Source organism: Triticum urartu, chromosome 5A (assembly GCF_056163025.1).
Source record: "Triticum urartu cultivar PI428250 chromosome 5A, HENAU_Tu73, whole genome shotgun sequence".
NCBI lineage: Eukaryota > Viridiplantae > Streptophyta > Magnoliopsida > Poales > Poaceae > Triticum > Triticum urartu.
Window position 1 is genome coordinate 403,687,784 of NC_141877.1, and position 16,680 is coordinate 403,704,463.

General features: G+C 45.2%; 1 protein-coding gene across 4 annotated transcripts; it reads right to left on the reverse strand.

The window, feature by feature from the left end:
* Positions 1 to 11,100: 11,100 nt before the first annotated feature.
* LOC125509244 (malonyl-CoA decarboxylase family protein) lies at positions 11,101 to 15,127 on the reverse strand. Of its 4 annotated transcripts, none has more exons than XM_048674174.2 (12): positions 14,422 to 15,127; positions 14,147 to 14,291; positions 13,977 to 14,067; positions 13,621 to 13,679; positions 13,459 to 13,536; positions 13,274 to 13,357; positions 12,923 to 13,101; positions 12,512 to 12,634; positions 12,303 to 12,375; positions 11,914 to 11,999; positions 11,731 to 11,815; positions 11,101 to 11,584 (listed from the first exon to the last, which is right to left on the reverse strand). In XM_048674174.2, exons 1-11 carry the CDS (start codon positions 14,955 to 14,957, stop codon positions 11,740 to 11,742), a joined length of 1,530 nt encoding a protein of 509 aa, XP_048530131.1. In that variant the 5' UTR covers positions 14,958 to 15,127; the 3' UTR covers positions 11,101 to 11,584; positions 11,731 to 11,739. The 4 variants fall into 4 exon arrangements, with proteins under 4 accessions (XP_048530131.1, XP_048530130.1, XP_048530129.1 ...); XM_048674173.2 differs by having other exon boundaries at positions 11,101 to 11,611; XM_048674172.2 differs by having other exon boundaries at positions 11,711 to 11,815.
* Positions 15,128 to 16,680: the final 1,553 nt, after the last annotated feature.

Below are 16,680 nucleotides of genomic sequence, written 5' to 3' on the forward strand. Positions count from 1 at the left end.
AATTACAGTACATAATCGGGTCGTCATGCAATCACGATGTAGGTTGGGCCTGAAATGTGCCAAACAGCTCACGGGCCGGCAGCAGCCCGAAATGAACCATGACCCATGATTGTGCGAATCAAATCACAGGCATTTAATAGGCCAAAATTGTCTCGGTCCTTGTTTGGCCCAATCAGATATCGGCTGCGAGTAGGCCGGATGCAAACCGGGTCGTAGTTAGGCCCAACTATATGACAGGCTTTTAACAGGCCGAAATTAATATAGGTCTGAAATGTTAAACGGGCCCTTAACAGGCCAAAACTAATATCATGCCGAATTACTAAGTGGGCCTTTAGCAAGTGGGCCCAAAAGCATAGTGTCCAGTTGACGGGCCGAATCTGATATGGGACATAATTGAGCCCAAAGCCTCTTAAAGGGTCGGACCTGATCTGGGCCGTAATTTGGCCCAGGACGTGGTAGGCTTTTAACGGGCCGGATCTCATATGGGCCACTATTAGGCCCGGAGCGTGGCAGGCCATTAATGGACAGGATCAAATATGGGTCGGCATTTGGCCCAAAACATGGCACAGTTAATGGGCCGACCTACTAGGGTCCTCAAAATCTTGTGGGCCTACAGCTGGGCCGACCTATTAATGTCGACGAAATCTCATGGGCCTTTAGCTGGGCCGGCCCATTATGATCCGCAAGAATCTTGTGGGCCTTTACCTGGGCCGGCCCATTATGGCACACAAAAATCTTGTGGGCCTTTACCTGGGCCGGCCCATTATGGCCCGCAAAATCTTGTGGGCCTTTAGCTGGGCTAGCCCATTATGGTCCGCAAAATCTTGTGGGCCTTTAGCTGGGCCGGCCCATTATGGTCTGCAAAATCTTGTGGGCCTTTAGTTGGGCCGGCCCATTTAAACTTGATGGGCTGGTCCACGTGTCAACATATCATAGGCGCGTCTCTCCCATTGGATGAGTGAGACCTGTGCCAACGCGGACCTGACACGTGTCTCCTCCAGCCAATGATGATTTTACACATGGAAAATCCCCATTGGTCGGGGCTGTTAACGGGTTATCGGATCCAAAACCCGACCCGATAGCTTAACGGTGTTCCGTTACGGTGGATGCCACGTGTCGGTCACTCTTGACGAAAGCACTTCTTTGACGCGCGATTTATCGTCATGGAAGTGGACACTTCCGTGATGATAATTTTGGTAATGTCATGGAACACTTCTACGACAGCACAGGTATGACTATCTTGATTCTGTCATAAAATCGTCATGGATGTACATGCATGACAGAAAACGCGACCTACTATGACAAACACGTATCATCACGGAAGTGTATTTTTTTTGTAGTGCTAGTCGATGAAAACTAATTTACTAACATGGCTGTGCGGCCAATGGGACCACATCGCCATTGGGTGGTATTAGGATCTTTTATTCCCCGTCTATACTATGGGGCTCTGATCTCTTTCTATTCGGGTTAAATGAATTTTGCTAAATCTAACATTAGGATCTCATGATCACTTTCACCCGGAGAGCACCTTATTACCGATGATTGTCTGCTACACCAGAAGATTCCGAGGATACTATATGATGTTCTATCGAGACTTTGTACCATCACTTTTGCAATTCCCATCCATCGATAAACCTCTATGGATAACCACGTACACTTGCCATTCATACAATCATTCCCCGTTGATCTTGTTATTATAAGATACCTCGAAATTCTCTCTATTGTTCCGAGACTACTTTGTGCCTACTGCCTTGCAGTTCTTTGCCACATGAATACCCCTACGGATAATTCCTCGCACTTACCGAGTATCCGCTCATCCCTAGTTGCTCAGGTGTTTCACAAAAGTCTTCGAAATACTATTTGATCCTCTGAAAATCCTTAGCAGCTTATTGCTCTGCCTCTGCATATACTTGTCTTCTTGCATATGGATGCTTCCCATATGTCTGGCAATATTCATTAGTCTCTTTGAAACTGTCATTTTGATCCTATTGATTCAACATGAGTGTGAATGCACGCAATCATCGGTTGATCCTTTTAAATTATCTTTCCAGCTCAGATGTCATTTTGAACATGAGCTGGTTATCGACCAATCAAATTGCCATCGATTGTACCCCTAAGTCTATTCAACTTATCCATTCTTAATCAGACCATTGGCTTCTGATCCCTTGATTTGGAAATTATAATTCCTTTGCATATGATCTTTGAATTAGTCAGTTGTTTCTATAATCCAATGCCCTTTCGTTCCTTCTTCCTCTGATTGAGTACCGATACTCGCATCAGCTCCGTTGTAGACCACAAGACCCCTTGTTCGATTATTATCCGATAGTGTCCTTCATATTCAATAACCTTGTGAGCCTTTCCATGGGTATATAATGCCTTTGGTAATTTGTATCCTCTTCTTTGATAACATACTCTACTTTCGAGCTTTTATTATTTACTCCGAAGTTTGTGATATATGTACCTAAGATGCCGCGATGGGTTGAACCAATGCCTTCCCGAATCAGTGTGAACACGAAAGATTTCACGGGTCATACTTATCTTGTATTGCACCAGGTAAAACTTTCAACAACTAATGTCATTTTCGAAATACGAGAGGTGAATGGAAGGTTATGCATTGAGGAAGTGGGAGTCGACCTTGAACCTTTGTGTTCATGCCCATGGACATGATGTAGATCCTATCATGGAAGCTTCTTGTAATAATAGCTATTTCCTGTTAATATAATATCCTTTGGTATAGGTGAATTGATCCTTTGCAACTGTGGTTTCGACCATGATTGTTTTTCTTCCCATTTTTCGGGCAAGCTAAAGCACTTGCCTTCTACAGATGACTACGCCTTCCCAACCTCTATTTTGATTTGCCTTCGAGTATTACCCCTGGTATCTCGATAATATCAAAGATTTGTGTTGCTTACTATGAGTCTTCATCTAGTATTGCTTCTCACCAATTTCAGATTTCCTGGGGTTCTGAGTTATTAGTCACTCAGGAACACCGCTAGGTGAATCGATTCCGCACTCCGATTCAGTAACTCAAAGTAATTTTCGTTGCTTACTAGTTTAATATTCCTTTAAGTCATTCCTAGCCTAATCGGCTATATCATTATCATGCTAAATTTTGACTGTGCTACCTGATCCTTCTTCCCAGAGCACAATTTTCGACGATGAGCTAAGCTTACGTCGATCTTCCTTGGCATATCATTTCGCCTTGAACAGCAAGCTTGATTTCAAGTTTGTATCGTACTAGTGGGTTCAATAGCCTTTCGCTCCATCATTCATTTGACTTGATATCATCGCCGATCGATTACATCTTAATGAAATCTCTCGAAAAATGTGTTGTGATCATCATCAACAATAATTTGCCTTCTCCCGAGTTGTGAATCGAATTAATGATGGGAAATACCATCCTTTCCCCTCGATGATTTGTATTAACATCGACAACATTCTTGCATTCCCTCCAACACAAAACTTGTTTTTGTTTTTTTTGTTATACCTTGAGTTCCTTGTTATCGGACTTATGTTATGCTCTACCTTGGAGCACTACCATCTTTTATGTCTAGAATGTCATGAGAATTTCACCACCTCTTATGAATTCTTGAAACAAGTAATACTTCTCGCCATCTCCGTTCATTCCCCGGTCCCCGTGTTGTTTCTAACCGGAAACCCGACAATTGAACTATGACGGGCGGATTCAAAATTTCTAGCAACCCTATTGCTTTGAAGTGAATGGTCGATAGTTTCATTCTAGGTCTTTTGGTTATTGAATCACCATTATAACATTGATCGTGCTACTTAGTCCATTTTTCAGGTGCAGATTTCATACAATGTTTACTTATGGATGTTCTCCTCTAACATACTTCATTATATACTTCGGTGTATGTCCAAATTAAAGTTATCATCTTGTTCACTTAAATGTAGAAATCCATGATTATGGAAATCTCGATGAATTGTTGCTGAGCCCATCGTCCACATCCTCATCTTCTCCTTGCTGAAATTGTAAGACGTATTCTATAAGTAGTTCCTGAAGGATCCTTTGTGTATTCAAAGTATGATATTTACCCAATGACCATGTCGATGCTATCTCGAAGCATGTCTGTGATACTCCGAATATCCACAAGAACATTGTAAGTGCAATGCTAAATATTTCTTGATCGACTATCCAAACATTGTTGTATGGGTACATATCATAATTCTTCTTACCCCTTTTATCTTTATGGTCATGACTTTGATCTCCTGACACGTATTTCATGCCCTGCTTAATCTTGGGAAGGATATACTCCTATTCATTGTGTTTAAACACATTTTCCTTTCCATTGTTTTGTTTAACCTTTCTCGTAATCTACTTAACTGAGCAGTGATAATTCCCTGCTTAGGTGAGCACCTCGTTGTACCCCTCTGTCAGTAAGACCCTGTTACTATTGTTGATGACATTCCAGTAACCACCGATGGACGAGAACTTTTCCTATTGGTCCGCCTCGTCTTACGAGCAGGAAAATGGTTCTCTTACTCCCTCGCCCTTGGTACCAACATTGTTGCCAACATAACTGGCAGGCTACCCTCTGACATACCTTGCTATCGTGACCGTGCAAGATGTCAGCACCCTTTCTAATTTTAACCCACATGGTGGGACCATAACCCATAGTTCCACAGGATCAGAACCTGACTCTCATGTACCCCTGTTACCAGGGTTGTTCCTCGTGCATGGCCTCGTATGTAATTCATGAGCCACCTTCCGAGAGATCATCAATTCTGGTATCAGACACAATACTTATTCCCGTTGATCTGTACACCTTTCATGCCCTGTTGCAGGCATCGAACGATTTCCTGCCCACTCGAAACTTCCCATAATACCTCCTTATTTTGCTATCGATAGTTTCTTAAGTTTCAATTTGAGAGTTACTTTCCGCCACCTTCCTTCATGTTATCGACCAGATAGTCAACCTTGCGGAGGTCCATTCTCCCAGAATACCCCCCCTTATTCTTTCGTAAGTACGATGGAGTTCCCGAAGAAAGGATGATGACTTCCTCATGATGACCTGAAGCAGAGAAATGAAGACATCAACTTAATGGATTGACCTCTTCGAGAAGAGCAACCAAGACCGAGAACACTAGCTAGAATTTCGTAAACAGAACCTTCCTCCTTTACTTCGCCTCTTAAATCTTGGGACGAGATTTCTAGTAGTGAAGGAGAATTGTAACGCCCGGATAAGTAGCTACAATATTCCCACGTTAATGATGCCACATCACCAACGTTACTGTTGTTAATCTCGCATTACGTCAAAACCGATTCAAATTCAAATTTAGATTTAAGTCAAATGGTAAAAGTTTTCAAATGTCAAAACAAAAATGTTCAATGGGTTGAAATTATTCACTAGATAGTTGTCATGCCTTAACAAACATTTCAAGATGTGATTAAAATGGCCGTGGATATGAAGACAGTACCAAAACAGCCCCATTTAAGTCATTTCCTTTTTAATCAAAATACAAACAACTTCAAACCATTCCCAAAAATTTTATGGCAGTGAGATATGTTGCATACTAAATATTGAGACAAGCCACACATTTTACAAACGTGGATTATTGTTAAAGTCCAACAGAAAGTAAAATAGAAAACAAAATAAAATAAACAAAAGACCCCCCCCCTTCCCCCTGGCCAACTGGGCCAAGGCCCAGCCGGCCAGCCCAACCGGCCCCTCACTCCCCATAAGCCCCCCACCGACGGGAAACCCTAGCCCGTAACCCCCCACTCCTCCCCCGATCCCTCTCGTCTCCCCCCCCTGCCCCCAAGTGGATCTGGATCGGGGGTAACCGACGCCCACGACCCGTCGCGCGCCATCGCCCCACCGCCCTCGTCCTCGGCGGCCCGAAAGTTGCCTCAATCACGTCGCCCCCGACCCGAGCCGCCACGACGCCGCCGGAGTTCGCCGAATCGCTTCCCCGGCCTCCCCCTCACCGGACCACCTTGACCCTCGCTGCCCCCCTCACTGCAACACCCGTGAGCCACCTCCCCTCCTCTTCTTCCCCCACCCCCGCGTCGGCGCCGTCCACTGCTGGCCCCTGCACCGCACCTCGCCATGCGGCGTGCTCGTCGAGCCTCCTCCCTGCGCCCCTCCCCTGCTAGCCTCAGGGCCACACGCGCCGCGCTCCGGCCCGTGCACCAGCGCCCGCGCCTTGTTCTCGTCGTGCACCGCCTGCGCCCCGCCTCGTCCTTGCCGCCCACTGCCGCTCTGCATTGCTGTTGCAGCCTCTGCTACTACCGGAGGCCGCCGACGCTGCCGCACATGCGCTGGCCGGCCCCTGCCCGTCGCCCGCTTCCAGCCACTGTCACCCATGGTGCCCCCCCTTGCGCGCCCTTCTGGCGCCTCGACCTCCTATCGCTGGCCATCCCGCAGCCACCATGCGGCGCGCCTCCTCGCGACGCACATATAGCCCCAGCCGCATCGCAAACCATCGCCAGAACCAAGCGCGCGGTCGTCGCCAGCAAGCTCGGCCTCACCGCCATTAACATGCTGGCGTGGCGCGTGACTAACCCCTATTTCAGCACTAACCCGAACACCTAAACAGGCACTAACATGTGGACCCTCCCTAATTAAACTAAACATAAATAATCTATTTAACTAATCTAACAACCAAGTGTCAATGACACACGGGCCCCCACCACTAAATAATGGCTAGATTAAACTATTAAGTTAATAGACACTGACACAGGCCCACTAGCTAATTAGTTTAGTTTACAAAATAAAACCTATTCTTAAACTCTCTCGCTGACCAGTGGGGCCGCTGTTCTGCTGACTGGGGTGCTGACTCAACCCTGTCCCACCAGTCAGCCTCTACTGATTGGGTAGTTGACCAAGACAACTGGGCCCCTGTCAGCTCTGTTGCATATGGCTGGGTACACTTCCTGTGTACCCATAGTAATTTAATTTTGAATTAAATTAAATCCAGAAATTAGAAAATCATTTAAAACTTTGAAAAAAAATATAAAATAATCTATAACTCGGATGAAAATACTTTGTACATGAAAGTTGCTCAGAACGACAAGATGAATCCGAATACGCAGTCCGTTTGTCAGCCACACGTCCCTAGCATAGCGAACATGCAACTTTCCCCCTCCAGTCCGAAAACGCGAAACACCGGGAATACTTTCCAGGATGTTTCCCCCCTTCGTCGGTATCACCTACTGCCGCATTAGGGCACACCTAGCACCGCTCATTGTCATGTCATGCATCATCATGCTTATGTTTTCATTATATTTATTGTTTCTTCCCCCTCTTCTCTCGTTAGACATCGAGACCAACGTCGCTGCTACCCAATACGACTACGGTGTTAACAACCCCTCCTTGCCAGAGCAACCAGGCAACCCCCCCCCCTTGATCAACCCGATATCGCCTATTCCTTCTCTCTACTGCTTGCATTAGAGTAGTGTAGCATGTTACTGCTTTCTGTTAATCCTATCATGATGCATAGCCTGTCTTTGCTACTACTGTTGTTACCTTTACCTGCAATCCTAAATGCTTAGTATAGGATGCTAGTATTCCATCAGTAGCCCTACATTCTTGTCAGTCTGCCATGCTATACTTTCGGGTCATGATCACGTCTGGTGTTGATCATGGATTCACGGGTATATACTATATACTTTACATGATACATGTGGTGACTAAAGTTGGGCCGACTTGTTGAGTACCCGCGAGTCATTCACGGATTGGGGGCTGAAAGGACATTTGTCCTGACGGCCCTCTGGGTGGATCTTTGTGGTGGAGCGACGGGGCAGGTTGAGACCACCTAGGTGAGAGGTGGGCCTGGCCCTGGTCGGCGTCCGCGATTACTTCAAAATAACACGCTTAACGAGATTTTGGTATTTGATCTGAGTCTGGCCACTGGCCTATACGCACTAACCAACTACGCGGGAATAGTTATGGGCACTCGACGTCGTGGTATCAGCCGAAGCCTCCTAGACGTCAGCGACTGAGCGACGCGCCCGGGTTGGACTGTGTAATGCAACTTCCTTTGTAATGTAGGTTTCTAGGTCTGCTCACCGGCCGCGTACGCAACGTGCAGGTGTGCAATGGGCGAGGGCCCAGACCCCTGCATGCATAGGATTTAGACCGGCATGCTGACCTCTCTGTTAGGCCTAGGCGGGGCTGCGACGTGTTGATCTTCCGAGGCCAGGCATGACCCAGGAAAGTGTGTCCGGCCAGAGGGATCAAGCATGTTGGGTAATGTGGTGCACCCCTGCAGGGAAGTTTATCTATTCGAATAGTCATGTCCCTCGGTAAAAGGACGACCCGGAGTTGTACCTCGACCTTATGACAACTAGACTCGGATACTTAATAAAACACACCCTTCCAAGTGCCAGATACAACCCGGTGATCGCTCTCACACAGGGCAACGAGGAGAGGATCGTCGGGTAGGATTATGCTATACGATGATACTTGGTGAACTTACCATCTACTCTCTTTTATATGCTTCAAGATGGAGGCTGCCAGAAGCGTAGTCTTCACTAGGACTAGCTATCCCCCTCTTATTCTGGCATTCTGTAGTTCAGTCCACAGATACTACCCATTTCATTGATACCAATGCATATGTAGTGTAGATCCTTGCTTGCGAGTACTTTGGATGAGTACTCATGGTTGCTTTGCTCCCCCCTTTTCCCCTTTCTATACCTGGTTGTTGCGACCAGATGTTGGAGCCTAGGAGCCAGATGCCACCGACGACGACTCCTACTACACCGGAGGTGCCTACTACTACATGCAGGCCGCCACCGACGACCAGGAGTAGTTTAGGAGGATCCCAGGCAGGAGGCCTGCGCCTCTTTTGATATGTATCCCAGTTTGTGCTAGCCATCTTATGGAAACTTGTTTAACTTATGTTTGTACTGAGATATTGTTGCTTCCGCTGACTTGTCTATGATCGAGCACTTGTATTCGATCCCTCGAGGCCCCTGGCTTGTATTATGATGCTTGTATGACTTATTTTATTTTAAATATGTGTTGTGATATCTTTTCGCGAGTCCCTGATCTTGATCGTACACGTTTGCGTGTATGATTAGTATACGATTGAATCGAGGGTGTCACACTCCACCTCCGTCGCTCGCTCCCTCCACAACTTCAGCTGCAAGTAGTCTAGCTCCTCTGGTGCGATCGATCAAATCGATAGAATATTGAACGGCTCCATTTACAGTGGCGGGGGCAAGGCGATGATGGAAGGGGTGCTGGTAGGTGTCGAGGGCTCTACGGCAATGGGGTGGATCCATGGCGGTGAGATCGAGCGGCGAAGGATCTACGGTGGAGCTCGATGTTCTTGTGGAGTGTCTATGTAACGACGGACGAGGAGCTTTCACTTATGTTCATTGGTTATTGCGGTAAACCATTTCGCTTTGACCCCCTCCAATGAATAAGCAACACGCGCACCCCGAGGTGCAGCTTCGGCCACATACTAGATCGATAACATACTTTTGGCGGGTGACAATCCCAACTTTGGGCGGGTGACAATCCCATTTAAACTTACGGTTATTTTCACAATTTCAAAACAAAGAAGGCTCAGGCATGAAATAAACTTAAGGTTCCATTCACCTGCTTAAGCAAACGACTTATGTATCACCAAAGAAAGCCATGGGCAATGGTCATTGTTTTTTGTCATTTGTAAATACAAGGCAAATACAAACGCAGTACGAACATAATCATTTGCAGATAAGAAAACATCATTCAAATAGTTTACCTAACTTGTCAGTTGCATTTGGTTTTTGCCCCGTTATGGATCATTCATAAAACATGTTCATGGATTGCTTGGCTACCATCGTTCTTTGCGTCAAGGACGCAACGAGTCATCTAGTAATAAAATAGATGATAAGTCATGGTGATTCTTACCAAACCATACGACAAATGGATCCTATCTAGCTGAGAAATAACTATGTATCATTCGCCTTACGCCCACATGTTGTTTTCACTCCATTTGATATTCCCATGGGTCAGTGGGTTGTTTCTTAGTTGCGGTTGTCAGTTCGGGTTTTTGTCTTTGCCTAGTTACGCGCTTGCAATTGCGCACGAACGCATCATGTGCAACTCGTGCACGTGTGACTAGTAGGGGAAAATCAGGCCAACACCAATTGCATACGTGTTGCAACAATTGCAATTGCGCAAGGATGTGTCGCATGCAACTAGCACATGTGCAACTAGTAGGAAAAAAACAGGTCGACACCAGTTGCATACGTGCTGCAATGGTTGAATTGTGCATGGGTGCGTCGCATGCAACTTGCGCACATGTGACTAGTGTGAAAGTTTGACCCCAGTTGCAGTCGCTTTGTGTCAGTGCAATTGCAGTCGCTTTGTGTCAATGCAATTGCAATCGTGTTACAATACTTGAAGCCGTGTGTCTGGTGGTGGACATGCAACTAACCCTGACAGCTCCACTTCCGACCCCAATTACAATCGCTTCATGTCCATGCAGTTGCAGTGAGGTTACAATACTTGCAATTGCATGTCTCATGGTGGACATGCAATTGGCCCCGATAACTCCCCTTTGGACCTCATTTGCAGTCGCTTTGTGCCCATGCAGTCAGGTTACAACGTTTGCAGTTGCATATCTAGTGGTGGACAATAGGCCCCGACAACTCCCCTCTCGCTCTGTGCTCGTGCAATTGCAGTTGAGTTACAATGTTTGTAGTTCCATGTCTGATGGTTGACATGCAACTGCCCGACAACCCCCCCCCCCCCCCCCCCCCTCGCCACCCCAGTTGAGTTAGCACCCTATCCCGACTCCTATTGCAGTCGTTTTATGACCATAACTCACCCTATCCCGTCTCCTATTGCAGTCGTTTTATGACCATACAATTGCAGTTGGGTTACAACGTTTACAGTTGCTTGTCTAGTGGTAGAAGGCATGCAGCTAGCACAATTATGGGTATATGTGTCATAAAAAGTACGAAAAAACAATGAGATCACATACTTTTGTTCCTCGCACAAACAAAAAATAAAAACAGACCACACTGCAAAAAGAATTAGACACAACAACAAATAATACAAGCTCAGTCCATAGCCACACACAACAGATAATGGGTCGCCCAACAGCACAGCACAAATCTTCGCACATAACAGATCAGACAGTGCATAAAAAAAATCTCATCTAGCTGAGTTTTGGCAATTCCAAAAAGAAAACGGCTTGTGCAGTTACAAGGCAAGAATAAGGTCAACCACTACCCTGCGGCCTATCAGATTTTGCTCCACAAATAACAGATGTGATATATGTTATACATTGTACAGAAAAAATGGTCTTACAATAATTTGCAGTGTGTGTTCCTTTGCATGTTCATGTGCAAGATATAAATACATGTTGTATTTTCTGCTACGATTCCCAAAGCGGAAGGGATGAAGAGCTAGCCAGAGTCATCAATTCATATCTCCTCTAGGCTTTTAGAAGGTAGTATACGGAAGGAACAGCCACTACCAAACTAACCATGTGCCTTGAATGTCCACAATAAACCGCAGAAGAGGAGTCAGACACTTCCGCTGTAAATCATCTTCATTGAGTGTATCACACACAGATACAATGTGTTGATGTGAAGCAACTGCATCTCCGTTTCATATATATGTGGCTGTTCCAGAATATCTCAGTAAGGATACTGAAGATAGAATGAAAAATTGGTGAAACACCGGTAATAACACTGAAGTACAGCAGAGGAAAAACGTCATGGCATAGCATAAGATGTAAAATCTCATACCAGCCAAGCACAGAGCTAACCTCAACATGTTAGGAGAGGTTAGGTGACGTATGGATAATCCCTGTAGCCGAATAAGATGATGCATATTCTTCTATATTCTCCAACCTGAAAATATTGATAGTGTTAGAGAAGCTAGTCTCCATGAAAGCTATCCAAAGGTATCCAGATTGACGTTTTGTTTTGATAAAAAGCTAAAAGCATACCTGTACAGATAATTGACCATGATACCTCCACTTTGTTCAATGCCCTTCTCGGATTGGTCGGCCATCCAGTTTATTCTCTCAACCATCTACCATAAAATAAAAGTGGTGTTCAGCTGTTATGTAATGCCCACTGAATTGTTTCAAACAGCTACTCCTTGAAAGTCAATATAATTAAGCCCAAAGTTCATACGGAGAAACGCAACAGTACATCATGTCAGAAAACGAAATTACAATGTGGTTCGGGGACAGGTATTAGAATTTTAATTTCAGGTAGAAGACCAAAGAAAAAACAATCTGGTTTCTTAAGTCTGAGCCCAGCACAGCCGCATCCAATACTCAGGATCGATATTTAAAGTTAAGACTGAATGGGGTGACAGTGGCTATCTTACTGCTCCATTTTGCAAGTGAAAATTAGCAACAGCATCTAGAGCTTTTCCTCGTATTGTCTCTCTGGTAAGATACCTATACATCATATGATATGAGAAGGCTGTCAGCTTCTGCAATTGAAACATATAATGTTCCATCCATTCAGAGAATGAATAGTGTTAACTCCAATCGTTGGTAACATTCCCAAATTCCAATGTGTCTTTTTACATACCTTACACACAAACGCATAAGAGGAGATTTCAGCGCAGCAGATAATTTGTCAGACTTTGCCCATTGACTTGATTTCAGTATATCTTGCAAAAGTTCAATTCCTTGTTTACCGTTGACTTGATCGCTGCAATAACAGTAAGGGCACAAATGACAATATATCAAGAAGTGATCATTTACCCTATTCGTTTTAAAATGATGGGTAGCCAAAATATTAACAGCGGAATTTTAAAATTAAGATAACCATTTCCTTCAGCAATTCAAAGCATGTGAAAGAAAGTACAAAGATCATGGGCACTAACTTCCCAAAAGAACAAAATAATGTTTTTGAGAAAAGGCTACATGTATAGAAGCCTTAGAAGGTGAAACTGGGTCAATTGAAATTCGCCATTTTGTTTTCTTAAATGGAACATACATGGCACTGTGTATCATCTTCTCTTCCTCCGGGAAAAGGATGGATTCTCTGAAAGTAGAACTGGCACCTTCTATCGAATTGCCCTCTTGCATCTCTGTCTCTGCTAATTTTATTTGAGAGGCCAACTTAGCGAGAAGCCATTGCATGAAACCAGGTATCGGGCTAAGAGTAGCAAAAATCTGTATAAAATACCAACAAATAAATACATAAAATTAGATGTACCAGTAAACATAGCTATAACAAACTTTCTTTGCATGATGAATTATACATTTACAATTGACGCTACACCCAGAGAAGCATGCAGTTTATTGCATTTCCAGACAACAATGATCGAGATATTAGAAGCGGTACCTGCACGGAAGGCATATCTTTTCTCAACATGTCAATGACACGCTTGAGAAGAAACTTTCCCAGATTAATACCTGATAAGCCTGGCTGACAACAGCAATAGATAATCAGTTTGTAGGTGCGAGTTTGTCGCTCAAGCTAGCACAATACATCCCTTGGTATTTATAATCCTTAAAAACTTTGTTTACCTGGGTTGATGATATTGAGTAAAACAGTGCACATTTAGCTTCACATTCAGCGATTGGAGGGACATCCAACAAAACTTCCTGATATGACAAGAGAACATAAGGTGCAAAGAAGTAGAGTAGAGTACCCATTTATTAAAAGAAATCATGCCAAACTATAATAACCTGTATAGATGTGGCCATATCTTTGAGGAGAGCAACTTCGATGAAAATCAGGGGCTCCCCTAGTGTTAATGAAGACAGTAAGAGCACTCAGACAAAGTTACTACGAGATCTAAAACCATCATCCTAGAAACTGTGAATCACTCTGTTCATAATACTATGAAAATATGTTTATTTTATCCCTAAGAAAATTTCAAACATGTGCAGGCAATACTACTGATATTGTGCAATCTAAATATCAATTCTTGGTACAACATCTGGGCATGCGTGGTCAAAATTTATAAGTTTCAGTTGTAGCATCAGCAGTAATAGTCCCAATGTGCAAAAATCACAATCAGAAACAAAATGTCCCAACTAACCTGGTATCGCAGGATGGAAGTAACCAAAACAACGTCGGCCCACACCCAGCCTTCTCTTCAAGTCTATTAGATTTCTGATTGGATGCACAGCCTGAAAAAAAAAGAACAAAATCATCAGCAAAACCACAAGAGAGCACATTGAACAATTTAATGGTGAGTCAAACACAGACTTCATAAGCCACAATCTTCTCCAGCAAGGAGGCAGGATCATCCCAGGTTATCTGGTGGAGTGCCAGTGCCGCTGGGCTGAGCCACGTCACGAGCTTCTCCTTCAAGTACCCATCCAATGCACGCAGCACAGGAGCATTCTCCTCCCTACGTTGCACTTGTAAGTTTCAATTAGACCAGAGAACCAGGAAGGGGACATCTCGGTTAAGCCCCCTAATGTCCCCAGTATCAGGCAGTAACGGCAACAGCAAGGTGTCAATGTCAATGCCAATCTCACCCCAGCAAGGCGAGGAGGTCGGCTCGGATGACCGCGAGGAGCTTGAGCCCGCCAGGCTGCGCGTTCATGGCCTCGAGGAACCCGGCGTACTTGGGCCGGAGCGCGTCCCGGAGCCCCCTCTCCATACGGTACAAAGCCGATGCGGCGCCGCCCTCCTCTCTCTCCGCCCCCGGCTGCTCGTCCCCACCCTCCCCGGTGGCGGAGACGCTCACGTACTGGCGCATGAGATCGCGGACCCGCGCGCGGGGCACGTCGTAGTCTGTGGCGAGGGATCGGAGGATCTCGTGGCGGCCGCCTCGGTCGAGGGAGCGGTACCCGTCGGAGAAGCACTCGAGGGCGGCGGGAGGCGGGGAGGCCGCGGCGATTGAGGCGTGGAGCCAGTGGCGGACGGAGGAGGCGGCGGCCGGCCGGGCACTGGGGTCGAGCTCGGGGCTGGCGGGGGGTGACGGAGCGGGCGGCGGCGAGGGGATAGAGTCGGGGTGCATCCTGGCACGGAGCAGGACGGCGAGGGATTTCGGGGTGTGGCTCCTGGTCATGCGATGCAATCGGGGCTGCCGCCACCGGTGATGGAAGGAAGATAGATGTAGTCAGGAAGGGCGGTGTCACCGGCGCGCACGCCGACGGAGGTTGCGAACTGGGAGGTTTGGAGAGGCGGACGGTGGCGGTGCGCCAACTATGCGGTTGGGTTCAGCCGGTCAGTCGTCACCAAAACAGTACTACGTGGTACAGTTGGTGTAAAGTTGAGGGCATTTAGGGCAACTCTAACAACAAATAAGGGGGTGTTTGTTTTCGGGGACTTTTTTATGTAGGGAGTAAAAAAAGTCATTCTTAGAGACTTTTTTATCAAACGGGAGGGACTTTTTAGGGACTAAACTAGGCATTTGGGACTAAATGAAGAAGACTCTAAAGGAGAGTCTTTTTTGAGACTTTTGGGGACTTTTCTAACAATGCCCCTCCATGCATTCAATGGCCCGCCATCCCATGGTGTTGTTTGATTGTTACTTTTCTATATACTAGGGGCAACATGGTCATTTAATAACCTTTAGGAAGGGACTAGGGACTTTTTAGTCTCTGGAAACAAACAGGAAGCGACTTTTTAGGGACTACAGACTTTTTAGTTGGGACTAGAAAAAGTCGTAGGACTTATGAACCAAACAGGGCCTAAGAAGTCTACATCTAGCTTTTGTCTCAAGTCAAAGTTTTAAAACTTTGATCAATTTTATTCGGAAAAGTAGCAACATTTATGTCACTAAATTAGTATCAATAGATTCATTTTGACATACCAATTTGATGTCATATATGGTAATACTATTTTTTGTAGTTGGTCAAAATTTTAAAATTTTGATTTAAGACAAAAGATAGAAGTATTCCCGCTGGTCCTTTTTAGTTCGCATATAAGATTTGACTGAAGTCAAGCTTCGTAAAGTTTGATCAACTTTATAGAAAAAAGTAACAACATTCACAATCTGAAATCAATATCCATTGATGTGTCATGACTTAAAGTTTCATATTGTATAACTTTAGCATGGCAGATGTTGATATTTTTTCATATAAATACGGTCAAACTTTATGAAGTTTGACTTCAGAGAATTCTAATATGCAGAGTAAAAAGGACCGGAGGGAGTACATTTATTTGCGGACGGAGGAGTATGCCCGCATCCGATTACGTCCGTGCGGACAAAAAACAGGACCCGACAACGCAAACGAATGCATATCTGTTTTTATGTTCATTTGGACTCATTTCCCGTTCAAATTTGGCCCAGGTTTGTGTCCGTACGGACACATCACGGATGTCCGTGGCATCCTTCCTGACCCGTCAATCGGTGGCGCACCATCTCCACTCCCATCATTCCTCCCTCAAAAGCCTTCCGCCTAGAGCCATGGACGACACGCCCTATCCCGCCGCCGCCCCGCTCCCGCCGTGGCCCCGAAGAAGATGAAGCCGGAGGTCACACTAATAATCTACGTCCCTGTAAAGAAATATAAGATGTAGATATAGTGATCTAAATACTCTTATATTTCTTTATGGATGGAGTACAAAGAAAGTGGAGATCATGGTGGTCTATTTGAACAAGATGAACAAAAAATGGGCTTAGCTTGAGAGAAAGCAAAAGTGCATGATGGACCGACATGCATAATCATGTCTTATTTGTTTGTTTTTCATGAACTATGGTTGTGGCACTTGCGGGGCTCGTTTGACTATTTTGGTGCAATCTTGTATGCCGTCATGGCATATGGTACTATGCAAAAAAATGCTAG